The sequence below is a fragment of the Mustela nigripes genome, chromosome 1 (assembly GCF_022355385.1).
Source record: "Mustela nigripes isolate SB6536 chromosome 1, MUSNIG.SB6536, whole genome shotgun sequence".
Taxonomy (NCBI): domain Eukaryota; kingdom Metazoa; phylum Chordata; class Mammalia; order Carnivora; family Mustelidae; genus Mustela; species Mustela nigripes.
The window spans coordinates 47,588,167-47,602,009 of NC_081557.1; the positions used below are offsets into that span (position 1 = coordinate 47,588,167).

A 13,843-nucleotide genomic window follows, 5' to 3' on the forward strand; every position below is an offset into this window, starting at 1 on the left:
GTTCCCTTTTTCAGAAAACGGCATCACCATTAATTCTGTTATTCTACCCATAAACTCAGGAACCAACTTTGCCCCACATCTAAAACGTCACCAAATTGTCAATTTTACCTCCTAAATATCCCTGAATCTGTCTACTCTCTCAATCTCTAATTCACTTCCCTAATCCAAACTACCACAATCTCTTGTACAGACTATTAAGAGTCCCAAAATTAGTTTTGGTATTTGTTTTCAAAACAATGTTATTGAGATATATTTCATATACCATACAATTCTACACTTAAAGTGTATAAGGGATGGCTTTTAGTATATTCGGAGAGTTGTGCCAACATCATCACAGTCAACTTTTAAAAATTTCATTATCAGTGTTTGTCTCTCCAATTCATTTACCACACTGCAGGAGATCTTTCTAGGATGTAAAATTCATTTGATTAGAGCAGGAGTGATTCAATGTTCATTAAATTAACTTTTATGTGATTAAGTGCCTTGTTTCTTCAGGTGGAGCTTTATTTCCCCAATCAAAACCATCTTGGAACATTAAAAATGACCACAGATGACACATACCTAGAAAGCTGTGGGCGGTTGGTACCAGCATTGAAGAGAGTGGGAGAGGCATGGGTAAACCACCTCTCAGAAAGAAGGTTATATGTTTCAATAGCAGCATCAATATCTTCTTCATGAATCCCCACAGACACCCTCATCAACATATGTTGTGGTCTTTCTGCCACTAAAAACAAAAGGAGTTTCAAATGATGGGACATGTCAGAAAAACTAAACTGAGACACGTACCTGAGTCAAAAAAGAACACCAGAAGACAATTTAAAAAACTTTCTACCAATAAGCACCAGCAATTATTCAAAAGCCAAACCTAAAGTTAAAAATGTTAGTGTTTAAATAGAAATATCAAGGCTAATAGCTCAGAGCTCTATATTCAATGTAATCAATAGAAAATATAACAAACACGTTCATTTCTCACCTTTCCCATTGATCTTCAACAAATAGGATCGCTCCAGCGTCTAGAAAAACCAAAGCAACCAAAATACTTCCAGAGCACAGTTTTTAAAGACACAAGAGATATATCTTTCACAATAATGCAATCTATTTTATTAATTTCATTTATTTATTTGAGAAACAGAGAGAGAATGCGCACACAAGATAGAACCAGACCGAGCAGGGAGGTAATGGACAAAGGGAGAGGGAGAAGCAGGCTCCCCGCTGAGCAGGAAGCCCGCCCCACATTGGAGGACCCTGGGATCATGACCTGAGCCTTCGAAGGCAGACTCTTAACTGACTGAGCCACCCAGGCACTCCAAGGCAATCTATTTAAATATTTTCCGTTTTTATATTTTAAATGAAAAGAACAGCATATTTACTCTTAACTGGCTTCAGTCTGGAACATTATCAGTTGGCTTTTTTTTTGGAAAAGACTACAAGAAAAATCCTGGAAAAAGCCAGCTCTATATTAATATGTATAATGTTAATTGCAGAAGTTCTGGTATTCATCATCATCATCATCATCATCATCATCTTTTTTTTTTTTTTTTTTTTTTTTTTTTTATCATCATCATCTTTATGATTAACACTTACAAAGTGCTGTTCTAAGGCTGGGCACTGATGTAAGCTACACACACACACACACACACACACACACACAAACACACACATTTAATTCTCAAGAGAATTAGTTGTTGAAATTTTATTATTATTATCCCCATTCTAAGATTAGGAAAATGAAGCAGAGATTAAGTAACTTGCTAATAAGAAATAGAACAGAGATTTGAATCTGGATGGTCTACAACAACACATGTTCTTGATCACTACACAATACTGTTTATCAACACAAAAGTACTTAAAAAAGCACTTTGCACATAGTAGGGATTCAATAAATAGTTGTTATATAAATAGAATAATAGGGAATAATTCTAGCAAAGTATCTACATAACTCAAGTAATCCACAAGTAGTATTTGGAATTCAAAAACTGCAAATGGATAAGCTATCTTTCCTTAATTCAAACAACCACCACCACCCTAACCTAATCCGCACCCCAGGTCCATTCTGACTCCCAAAACTTACTGCCTTTATAATTATATTACTAAAACATAAACAAAAACCTGTATTTCCTGATTTAAGGAGGAATTTCCACTTGTTAAAACCCATTATTTACCTTAAATCCGAAGTAGTTGTAAGAGAAATCTCGGTCATAGATAATGGCAGAGTTCAAGCGCTGAAAGAGGTAAAGAAGAAAAAAAAAAAACCTTATAATTAAGATAATTAGACTTATTTTCACAAAATCTGGTATCTTTTAGCCCTGACTCCAGAACTAAAATTGACACAGAATACAAGAGATAACACTAAGTATAGTGGACTAGAAATTTATAACTAACATTAAGGAAAATAAAATAGTTTATCAAATGAATACCTTACTTACATTTAAAAATGTGTATTAAAAGACTAGAAGAGTACACGTAAACTGTATATAAGTAAAAATATTAATATGATTTTCCAAACTTTCCCTGTTATATTTACAGTGCACCTCTAATTAAAAAAGGAAAGACATGAGCACAAGAGGGACCATATTATCATCCTTGAACATGTTTTTAGACCACCTATTAACCTAAAGGTATTGGTATCACATATTTACTAATACATATTTTTTATCTTAAAATTAGCCCATTTTAAACTGCACATAACAATATATATGATTACAATGACAGAAGGTAGGATTACATTAATTCAAAGGCTCTTCAAAAAAATTTAACCAGTTTTAAACAAACTAGTGTGTAACAATGAAATTTATAGCAGAATTGGTCATTGTTACAGAATTTTTCTTGGCTATAAAGCTGTTCAAAGGAAAACAAAAGGAATCAGGTACAAATAATCATTCTGGATAGAAAAAAATGGAGTTAGTATTATATTTCAAAATACTAACAGTGTTTCTACATAATGATCCATGGCCAAGGTCTAGAAAAATCTCTATGAAACCTTTCCTTTTCTCTTAAACTTTTAAGAGTGTCTTTGTTGCCAAAAGGAGGTAGGTGCCTAGCACGAATAATGGGGAACTGAAATATTTATCAGTATTTAATTTACAAATACAGGTTTTTGCTGCTGTTCTTTATTTTTGTTTACCTGTCTTCCAGATTATACAACACACATTATGAACAACACACAACTCAATTTTCTCTCAGTCTCTTTAACATCAGATACATATTTTGAAAGATAGTTGACTAATCATTGTATTACCCAAGGTTAAAACTGGTTTCTAATCTGTACAAATATCGGTGGTAAATAAACCCATGTACAAAAGGTTGGCAAGATCTATACATCTTTCCCTTTCTCTCCTGTGGGATCTATTTAAGAAAGGGGTTAAAGGGCGCCTGGGTGGCTCAGTGGGTTAAGCCTCTGCCTTCGGCTCAGGTCATGATCTCAGGGTCCTGGAATCGACTCCCGCATCGGGCTCTCTGCTCAGCTGGGAGCCTGCTTCTTCCTCTCTCTCTGCCTGCCTCTCTGCCTACTTGTGATTTCTCTCTGTGTGTCAAATAAATAAAAATCTTAAAAAAAAAAAAAAAAAGAAAGAAAGGGGTTAAAATACAAGTGGATAATTTTTAAGTTGCTGGCAAGATCTCTCAAGATTTTATGCTGGGAATCAGTTTGGCAATGTCTACTAATTATTTTTTTTAACAAAATTTTTGAATGTATATATTCTTTGGCGAACTTCACTGAAGGGATTTATCTTATTGATATACTCATCTATGAGCAAAACTCCTACCATACGTGGATATTCACTGCAACAAAAAATGGAAAACAAATATTCATCACTAACAATTCTTATATATACGTACAACGACAAGACATCTATAAAATGGAAGGCCTTGCAGCTGTTAGAAAGAATATGGTAGGGGCGCCTGGGTGGCTCAATGGATTAAAGCCTCTGCCTTCAGCTCAGGTCATGATCTCAGGGTCCTAGGATCGAGCCTGGCATCAGGCTCTCGGTTCAGCGGGGAATCTGCTTACCCCCTCTCTCTGCCTGCCTCTCTGCCTACATGGGATCTATCTGTCAAATAAATAAATAAAGAATAGGGTAAATTCATAAATGTTGATATAGAATCACCTCTAAGATAAACCTATAGGTGAAAAAAGTATTAGCAAGAACAGTATGCATAGTATACTATCACTAAAAGGAAAAATATATATGTATACATACACAAACACACACATATTATAGAATAGCTCTAGAAAAATATATTTAAAAATGATGAAACATTCTTGCCCTAGAAAGGAAAAGTAGAATTCAGAGGAGAGAAAATAACTTTTTACCTACACTATCTGTAGTGTTTAAGTTTTTTTAAATGTGTTTAAAAAAAAAAAGAAGAATCTAAAAAAAGTTTTCACCAGAAGAGCATTATACATACATCTTTATTGGCCAAAACAATATCCAGTGTTGACTTGGCCACCATGGGAGAGTGTCTGCCATTATGTGGATTTATATAATTGTAGAGATCTTCCATCACATCTAAAAAATTTTTTAAATAAATAAATGTCAAAATCACTTAACAACAAATTCAATCCTCCGGTAATAGTCTAAAACCCTTTTTCTCATGCCAATGTCCCTCAGTGCCTAGCACAGAAAGTGCTCAATAACCATATACATGTTGAATTAACACATAATAATGCCTCAATTAGGGAAACAATCTCCCAGAGTTAGCATAAACATAGGTTTTTGTAATTTGAAGAAGATTCCCTGGTGATTCTGATCACCAAACCATTGAGAATTATTGGCTGAAAATAAAGAACAACAGAAGTTATTACCTCCTCTCAATTTTTTTTATCCCAACAGAATAGAAACTCAACTTTAAATTCATAATCTATCACCCCAAGCATTTCATTTCTATAAACAGTTAATAAGCCCTGTCTTTTTGCTCTTCTTCAAGACATCATAGCAGAATGTGGCCCTCTGCATTTACATATAAAACTTACTTAGGCACACATAATGCTGGCATTTTGATTGGATTGTCTTGAACCCATAGATCAATTCTGGGATAACTAATGTATCTACAATAAATCTAATGAAGAGGCTGATATAACATTTGAGCTCCACATAAAGATCTGGAATTGACAGCCAAAAGATTTCTATCTCGGGTCTACCAATTGACTTTTCATCTATCACTTGTTACATACAGAACAAATTATTTAACCTTCCTTTGTCCACATTCCCAGAACTGTAAAATGGGAATGATGCAATAAAGTGCTTGCCAATGGCGACAAAGGATATTTTGTTCAACCAAGAACTTGTCAATAAATATTACTAATTTTTTCAAGCACACCACCACCAACCACCTAAAGACAGGCTTTAAAAAGAAGGGGGGAGGGGCACCTGGGTGGTTCAGTCTGTTAAGCCTCTGCCTTCGGCTCAGGTCGTGATCTCAGGGTCCTGGGATCTAGCCCTACATGGGACTCCCTCCTCAGTGAGGAGCCTGCTTCTCCCTCTCCTTGCTGCTCCCCCATTTGTTCTCACTCTCTCTGTCAAATAAATAAGTAAAATCTTTTTAAAGAGAGAGGGAGAAGGGTAAAGAAAAGGACCCAATGACTCTCAAACAGCAGGTCAGCAGCATGGAGAACCAGAAAGTTCCAGTCCCTTCTCTGCCACTAATTTGCACATTTTTAAAATAAGATGCAACTTTTCTTTTGACATTTAAGGTTTCATTTGAGGAGCCTTATACATTTTCTGATAATTCTAACTTTTTCCTTCAGACTCACCACTGAATACTTTCTTTGTTTCTTTGTGCAAGTTGGAGACAGCAATCCTTGCTGCCAGGATGGCATAGTCAGGGTGCTTGGTCGTCAAGGTCGCAGCAGTCTCAGCAGCCAAAGTATCTAGTTCCACAGTGGTGACCCCACTATATAAGCCTTGGATTACTTTCATGGTGATCTGAGCCTATTAAAACAAAACCAAGAACTACTTGAGCTTCCCCAAGAACCATTAGCCTCCTTAAAAGAGCAATGAAGAAAACAATAAAATTTATTATGAAAAAAAAAAAATGTTCCTTTTCTGAAAAATTATCTTTCGGAATGTTGGACTATGGCAAACTTAGTAAACCAACAAACCAACAAAGCCATTAGAAAAGCCATACTACATTTGCCATGAAGAGGCAGCACCAAACAAACAGAAAACCCAAGGACAGCTTTTAGAAAGAGTAATGGTCTCACCAGAAAACAGCTGAAAACAAACCAGTGATTTTATAAGTATCTCTTCATCTTTCATTCAAATTGTGCCTCTGTGGTTGGGGTTCAAGCTACATACTTACCCATTTTCCCCCAATCCTACTTAAGGACAAGTATGAGAAAGCAAATGAATCAAACTTTAATCATTCCAATTAAAGGAGATGAAGGTGTAAATCAGTTAGTGACTACTCTTTTCTTAGCACCTCACAAATTACAAAGTAGCTCGATTTTCACCATCTTCTCTGACATTCCACAGCACTAAGTTAAGATGGGTATTATTAATTATTACTATCACCTCTTCATGTGAGAAACTGAGGCTCAGGATACTGGGACTTGCCAGTTACTATGTTACTACAGTTACTATGACCCCTGCTCTACATCCTATTCAACCTCACTGCAGTCACTGTTTTCAAGACCATATTGTAAGAGGTTCTCCTTTTTAAAACACACGAAGCACAAGTTATTACCATACATTTTTTAGAAAAACAAATTCTTGGGTGTTTACTGAATCTTTAAGACACCTTAATTCAACAGAAAATTGATGTACTTCCCAGATGACCAAAGTATGTCCCCTTCAAAAAAGTCTGTGTGTGTATTACTAGTTTATAATCCATTCTCCTTTATTATACATAATACCAAGCTCCTGATCACTTTCTTCTCAGATCCAAGAGGTAAGTTACGTCCAGCAAAAGAATAATGAAGTCTTCTGAATAGTTTCTGGCACTACATGGCCAGTAATCAGAACTCAGGATAAAATAACAAGTCACTTGTATAAGTCACTCCCCCTCTCTTTGAACCTTTCTTATTTCTAAAACAGGAGGATGAATTAGGATGATCTCTCAGATACATTACAACTCTAACATTCTACTATTCTAATTATTGTTTAGAATTCCTAAATATAAAATATATTTTATTTATATTTCAAAATACTTATTTATAATTTATTTATAATATTATATTCCCAAGTATAAAAGAGAATTTATGATAAGCATATTTTAAAGTCATTTAAAATTATTTTCTTTTGAACATTTTAGTCAATTCAATATTTATCAAGTGTCTAATTACATACTTGGCAAGCACTGCAGATCACAAGAATAAGACAGAGCCCACCCTTGATTCTAGGTGAGAACAGAGACATATAATTAATTTCCATATCATGTGATTAATGCTTGGAGGCCAGCATTAATGCCACAGCAATACAGATAAAATACCTAAATAAGGCTGGGGCAATACAGATGGCTTTGGAAAAAGGGTTCTTAGAGACTCCATTTCAAAGACCATTTTGGAAATAATGTGTAAGATGCACCTGAACAGGGCAAGATTAGAGGAAGACACTTTAGAGGCCACAGCAGTCCAGATTAGAGATGATGAGGGTCTAGAGCAAGGAGTTATAAAAAATAATGAGAAAAGCAGAATAACTTGCTTATGAAGCATTCTCTTTAATTTAAATGTTGTCCATGAAATCTACTTTCTATTACTTAAATGTATTTCTACATAAATAACAAAAAAGCAAATTTCAGGGTGCCTGGGTGGCTCAGTCATTGGGCGCAGCTCAGGTCCTGGGATCAAGACCGACACTGGGCTCCCTGCTCAGCAGGAAGCCTGCTTCTCCCTTTCCCACTCCCCCTGCTTCTGTTCCCTTTCTCGCTGTCTCTCTCCGTCAAATAAAAAAGTAAAAATCTTAAAAAAAAAAAAAAAAAAAAAGATTAAATACATTATTAAAAAAAAAAAAAAAAGCAAATTTCAAACTAGTTCCTATACAAACGACCACAAATCCAAAACAAGCTTTTCTATAGGCTTTTCCACTTATGAATAAAACAATTCACCCAAGGAAGTCTCTAATATGAAATGTTAATGTTAAGTTTTTCTCTTTGTTCACTCTGATAATTCTCTGAAAAGAACTCACAGGACCAAAAGTTAGAAACTAAGTTTTATTTTGTTTTATTTTAGAATATAAGTTTTCAGCAATGAATTCATATTTTTATCCAAGGCCGTAACCAAAATACCAAACCAAAATATTTATCAAGTAAATGATAAAAGATAAGGGACCAATAGAAAGAATCATAGGAAGCAAGGTTTAAATATAAACCATATTTACTTACAGGATCAACAAAATCCATATTAAGTCCATAACATAGCTTCTGGATTCGAGATGTAATTTTGTCGAACATAACCCGCTCTTGGCGGCCATCTGAAGAATCAAACCATGCATTTCATATTAGCACTCATTAAGACAGCAACATCAAAGAATCGGAGGTAATCAACACATGAACTTTAAAAATTGACAAACATGAGATGCTTTTTCACAGATAAAAGATTCAGATCCCAACACTCATCAAGAAATTATTTTTTTTTAAGATTTTATTTATTTATTTGACAGAGATCACAAGTAGGCAGAGAGGCAGGCAGAGTGACAGAGGAAGAAGCAGGCTCCCCGCTGAGCAGAGAGCCCAACGTAGGGCTCAATCCCAGGACCCCAAGATCACAACCCAAGCCGAAGGCAGAGGCTTAACCCACTGAGCCATCCAGGCGCCCCAAGAAATTATTGTTTTATCTTCAAAAAGTAGGGATTCTATACACAAAGTCTTCCCTTCTTCCCTTACATTATATATAAATCAGCTGGATTCTCACAATAACATCCTAAATGATGTTTCTTCCTTTGTCCCACCCAGCAGCCAGAATTATTCTTTAAAACTTAAGTCAAAATCATGTCATTATCCCCTTCAAAAGTCCTTAACAGTGGTTTATCATCTCCTTCAGAATTAAAGTCAAAATCATTCTAACAGTCCATAGAACCCTACACAACCTGTCCTATGTGCCCCTTCCCCAATTTCAACTTTTGCTTTCCCACCATTCCTTGCTTCCTCTACCCTGGCAACCCTGGCCTCATGACCATCTACACTTTTTTAGGTCTTTGGTCAATGTCATCTTCTCAGTAAGGCTCCCTTGATCACCCTATTTTAAACTGCAATTCCCCAAACACAGGTGTGCTCTTCTTATCCCCATTCTCATTCTATGCTTTATTTTTCTCTATAGCACTTAGTATCATCTGACACACTATATATTTTACTTATGTATTTGTTTACTGTGTGAGTCTCTCCACTCATCCATGAGAATATAGCTTCCAGAAGGAAAAAGTTTTTGATGTTTTATTTACCAATATATTCCCCAGCACCCAGACCAAGGACCAAGGACTAGCCCATAGCAGGAACTCAAATATTTACAAAATGTTAAATGATTTAAAACCTGTCTCCAGGGATGCCTGGGTGGCTAAGCCTGCCTTTGGTTAAGCGCCTGCCTTCTGCTTAGGTCATGATCCCAGGGTTCTGGGATCGAATCCCGCATCAGGGTCCCTGCTTAGTGGGGAGTCTGCTCCTCCCTCTGCCCCTCCCCCCACTTGTGCTCCTGCTCTTCTCGTTCTCTTACTCACTTTCTCAAATATAAATAAAATCTTTAAAAAAATAAATAAAAAATAAAGCCTGTTTCCATTCTAACACCTTCATGATAAATTTGGCTTACATACCCTTCTAAGGTAACAAACGATTTTGAATGTACTTCACACCATGTAAAGAAGTTCTTCGTTTTTTTAAGATCTTATTTATTTATTTTAGATAGAGAGAGCATGAGTTGGGGGAGGGGCAGAGAGAGAAAATCCCAAGACTCCCCAGTGAGCACACAGACTGAGGTGAGACAAGATGGGACCAAGATATCAGGATCCTGGGGCACCTGGGTGGTTCAGTGGGTTAAAGCCTCTGCCTTCTGCTCAGGTCATGATCTCAGGGTCCTGGGATAGAGCCCCGCATGGGGCTCTCTGCTCAGCGGGAAGCCTGCTTCCCCCCTCTCTCTGTCTGCCTCTGCCTACTTGTGATCTATTAAATAAATAATTAAAATCTTAAAAAGAAAATAGTTGCTCTTATTGGGAAAACAATGATCACAGTTATCTGTGATACACAAGAGACACTCAATAAATGTTAATTTATCTCTTTGCCCCTCCCATCCTTTTTAACTAGTAACTAAAGGACAACATATTAAATATATGTTTACACTTGGCCTTCTCATTCATGTCTGTATGTTGAAACTTAGCTCAGTGGCTGGCTGAAGAATAAATCAACAGTAAGCACTACTAACCTGTCATCAACAAAACTATCACGAAATAAAACACCTCGGGCTCTCGTGCACTGAATGACAGCCCTTCTCTTTCTGATCACCATTGTGATCTCCTATTCTGACCAGACTGACATATGCAGGGTTTAATTCTGCAACAGAGTAAATCTACTGGCCCTCACTGGGACTAGGCCGTCAGTGCTCTACCAGCTGGCTAACTAAGCAGACAGGTGACCACAAGGCAATATTAGCAAACAGATTTCTGTAGCTGCCAAGTTAACCAGGTAACTGACAAAAAGTACAATAGCAATTGATTTAACTCGCACAGGAAAGGGGAGGCAGACTAATGGTCTAAAGGACCATTCTCTAGCCTATCATTCCACTTAGTCAACTTTGCAACCCCTAGATGCTAACTTTATCACATCATTAATCCTTGTTTCTCACTGCCTACATTATCCTCTTCTCTCAAGCAAAGTCTTCCTTAATTTGGCCCCCTACCACCTCTTCACCTGTTCCCAGTGAAACATCATTAAGTCCGAACAGGGCCTCCCAGTCCCATACTCACATCAATACCTGTACCTTGCTATGCCTACAAGTCCCTCTTCCCACCTTTCCATACATCTAACTCCTACTTAATCTTCAACTCTCACCACATCCACGAGACCTGCCCCGAACACTTACTCACAGTGACCTCTTCCTCTTCTGAAATCTTCTAGAATACTAATTGTCTGATTTCCTCTTGATTATGAACTGTCTTCTCCAGGGGCACCTGGGTGGCTCAGTTGGCTGGGCGGCTACCTTTAGCTCGGGTCATGATTCTGAAGTCCCAGGATGAGTTCTGCATTGGGTTTCCTGCTCAGGGGAGAGTCTGCTTTTCCCTCTGACCCTCCCCCTTCTCATGCTCTTTCTCTCATTCTCTCTCAAATAAATAAATAAAATCTTTTTAAAAATAAAATAAAATAAACTATCTTCTCTAATTCTCTCTTCAGCAAGATTGCTAATACCGTAAGACCAAGGATGTGCCTCTTCTACAAGGTATAAACTTTCAATCCCTTCTACCTGGAAGGCTCAGCCCACAGATCTTCACATAGCTGGCTCCTAATATTATTCAGAGCTTAGGGCAAATGCTAACTCCTGAGAGCTTTCCCTGACTATCTAATTCAAGATTACCTTCTCCATCACCTCTATTATGGGTTTACTTGTCATGATCTCCCTAATGACTATCTGGAAATTAACTGATTCCTACGTTTGCCTGTTTCTTATGTATACTTACCACTCTCACCCACACAAGAATGTAAACTCCATGAGAAAAGGGATTTAGCTTGTTTTGTTCATGGCTGTAATCTCCAGTACCTAAATCAGTTCCTGGCACAAAGTAATACTAAAAAAACACTTTCTGAATAACTGAACGAATGGGCTCCTACAGCCTTTACTTTACCTACCAGGGTATTTATCGTATTTTATTATATTAAGTTTTCTGATGTGTCTATCTTTTGCAATTGATTATTAAGATCCTTGAAAACAGGACGCAGGTCTACTTCCTCACCACTGTTTCTCAGTGCCAGCAGAACATCCACACAGATTTGTAAGATAATACAGTGGGCTGTAGAGGTGATTAGGAAGAAAGTAGGGAGGGAGTAAGGGAAAAAAGAGGAAGGGCTAGAGAACAGATTTAGAAGAGAGATTACCAGAGTACACATTGGTGCTTTAAAAGGAATTATTTGGAAATGTTAATTTCATTTTATGAAAACTGGTACACACACACACATACACTAGTGTGTTCTCAGTCATGATGTAAAATGTAATTCTTACTGTAGATTGCAACCCAAAGTTTTGAAAACCATATACTATATTACAAAGCACACTTCAAAACTCAGCTACACTGCGTTTATTGCAATGGTTCTCAACTTTAATTCTTTAACCTTAATCTCCTTGAGCAATACAATACTCTCCCATTAGGAAAAATATCTGAAGACAGCAAGAGAAACTCATCTACTATTTCCTTCTGTTATCTAACAATTTTCATGTGGATTATTCCTATGTCCCTAATAATCATAAGATCTCTGAAGATGAAGCTGCTTTCTTCCTCTATTATTTCCCCCAGAATCCTTAGCAAGATATAAGCACATTCAGTAAGTACAGTAGTACTCCCTTAGCAGCAGGGGATACATTCCAAGACTAAAATCACAGAATGTGTGCCTGAAATCACAGAAAAGTACCAAACCCTATATATACTGTTTTTTCCTATATATACATACTTATGATAAAGTTTAATTTATAAATTAGGCACATTAAGAGATAAACAATAGGGGCGCCTGAGTGGCTCAGTGGGTTAAAGCTTCTGCCTTCGGCTCAGGTCATGATCCCAGGGTTCTGGGATCAGGCCCCCCCGCATCGGGCTCTCTGCTCGGCAGGGAGCCTGCTTCCTCCTCTCTCTCTGTCTGCCTCTCTGCCTGCTTGTGATTTCTGTCAAATAAACAAATAAAATCTTTAAAAAAAAAAAGAGAGATAAACAACAAAAACCAGTAATAAAATAGAACTATTATAACTGTATACTACAATGAAAGTTTTGTGAATGTGGTCTTTCTCTCAAACTATCTTGTGGTATTGTATTCACCCTTCTTGTAATGATGTGAGATGATAAATTGCCTCTGTGATGACATGAAGTGAGGTGAAAGATGTAGGCCCTCTGATGTACACTTAGGCTACTACTGATCTGACAGTACTCGAGAGGATCATCGGCTTCCAGAACACAGTTGTTGGAGTAACTGGAACTGTGGAAAGCAAAACCCTGAATAAGTGGAAGAGGGCTACTACACAAGTTAGGTTGACTGCCAGCTGCCCTCCTGGATAATTACATTAAAATTAACAAAAATGACAGAAGCTAGTCTGCTATTCATTGGTAAGCCAAAAATAAGAGAGAAAAAGAAAAACCCCGAGCACATTAAAAATAAAAAATAAGGGGCACCTGGGTGGTTCAGTCAGTTAAGTGTCTGCCTTTGGCTCGAGTCATGATCCAGGGTCCTGGGACTGAGCTCCACTCCAGGCTCCCTGCTCAGCAAACAGTATGCTTCTCTCTCTCCCTTTGCCCCACCCAACAACCACCCGTCTCGTGCTCTCTCACACTCTGCCTGAAATACGTAAATAAAATCTTTAAAAATTTTGTTCAAAAATAAAATAAACTCAAGTATAACTGTGTAAATTAACAAGCTCTGCTGAATGCAACACGAGCAGAATCTAGCTGAGAATCATCTGGATCAAATTATGTTCTCTGAAGGAGTAAGAAACAAAATAAGCTCCACCTTTTAGAGCTTGTTGTAGGTAGTACTTTTTAAACTACAGTATTTCAAAGTAGACCCTAAGGTTAAAAACACAACACAGGGGTGTTACCTACTCCAGGAATTTAAGTTCACAAGTTTTCAATTCATATTTGTTACAGACTTATCAAAAGGGAATCTTCATCCTTCCATACCTTTTTCTAAAGCTCTAAAAAACCAGATGTTTCTTTCATTCACCGGAACA

General features: G+C 37.1%; 1 protein-coding gene across 2 annotated transcripts in view; it reads right to left on the minus strand.

Moving 5' to 3' along the window:
- RRM1 (ribonucleotide reductase catalytic subunit M1) overlaps nt 1–13,843 on the minus strand; it is a 37,039-nt gene that overhangs the window by 21,180 nt on the left and 2,016 nt on the right. Inside the window, exons 2-7 of one of the 2 annotated variants that reach the window (XM_059409666.1) lie at nt 8,320–8,408; nt 5,753–5,930; nt 4,408–4,508; nt 2,163–2,222; nt 974–1,013; nt 562–724 (exon numbers count right to left, since the gene is read on the minus strand). In XM_059409666.1, coding sequence (XP_059265649.1) covers nt 562–724; nt 974–1,013; nt 2,163–2,222; nt 4,408–4,508; nt 5,753–5,930; nt 8,320–8,408 — 631 coding nt within the window. The remainder of the gene's footprint in view (nt 1–561; nt 725–973; nt 1,014–2,162; nt 2,223–4,407; nt 4,509–5,752; nt 5,931–8,319; nt 8,409–13,843) is intronic. The other variant, XM_059409677.1, reaches the window with a different exon arrangement.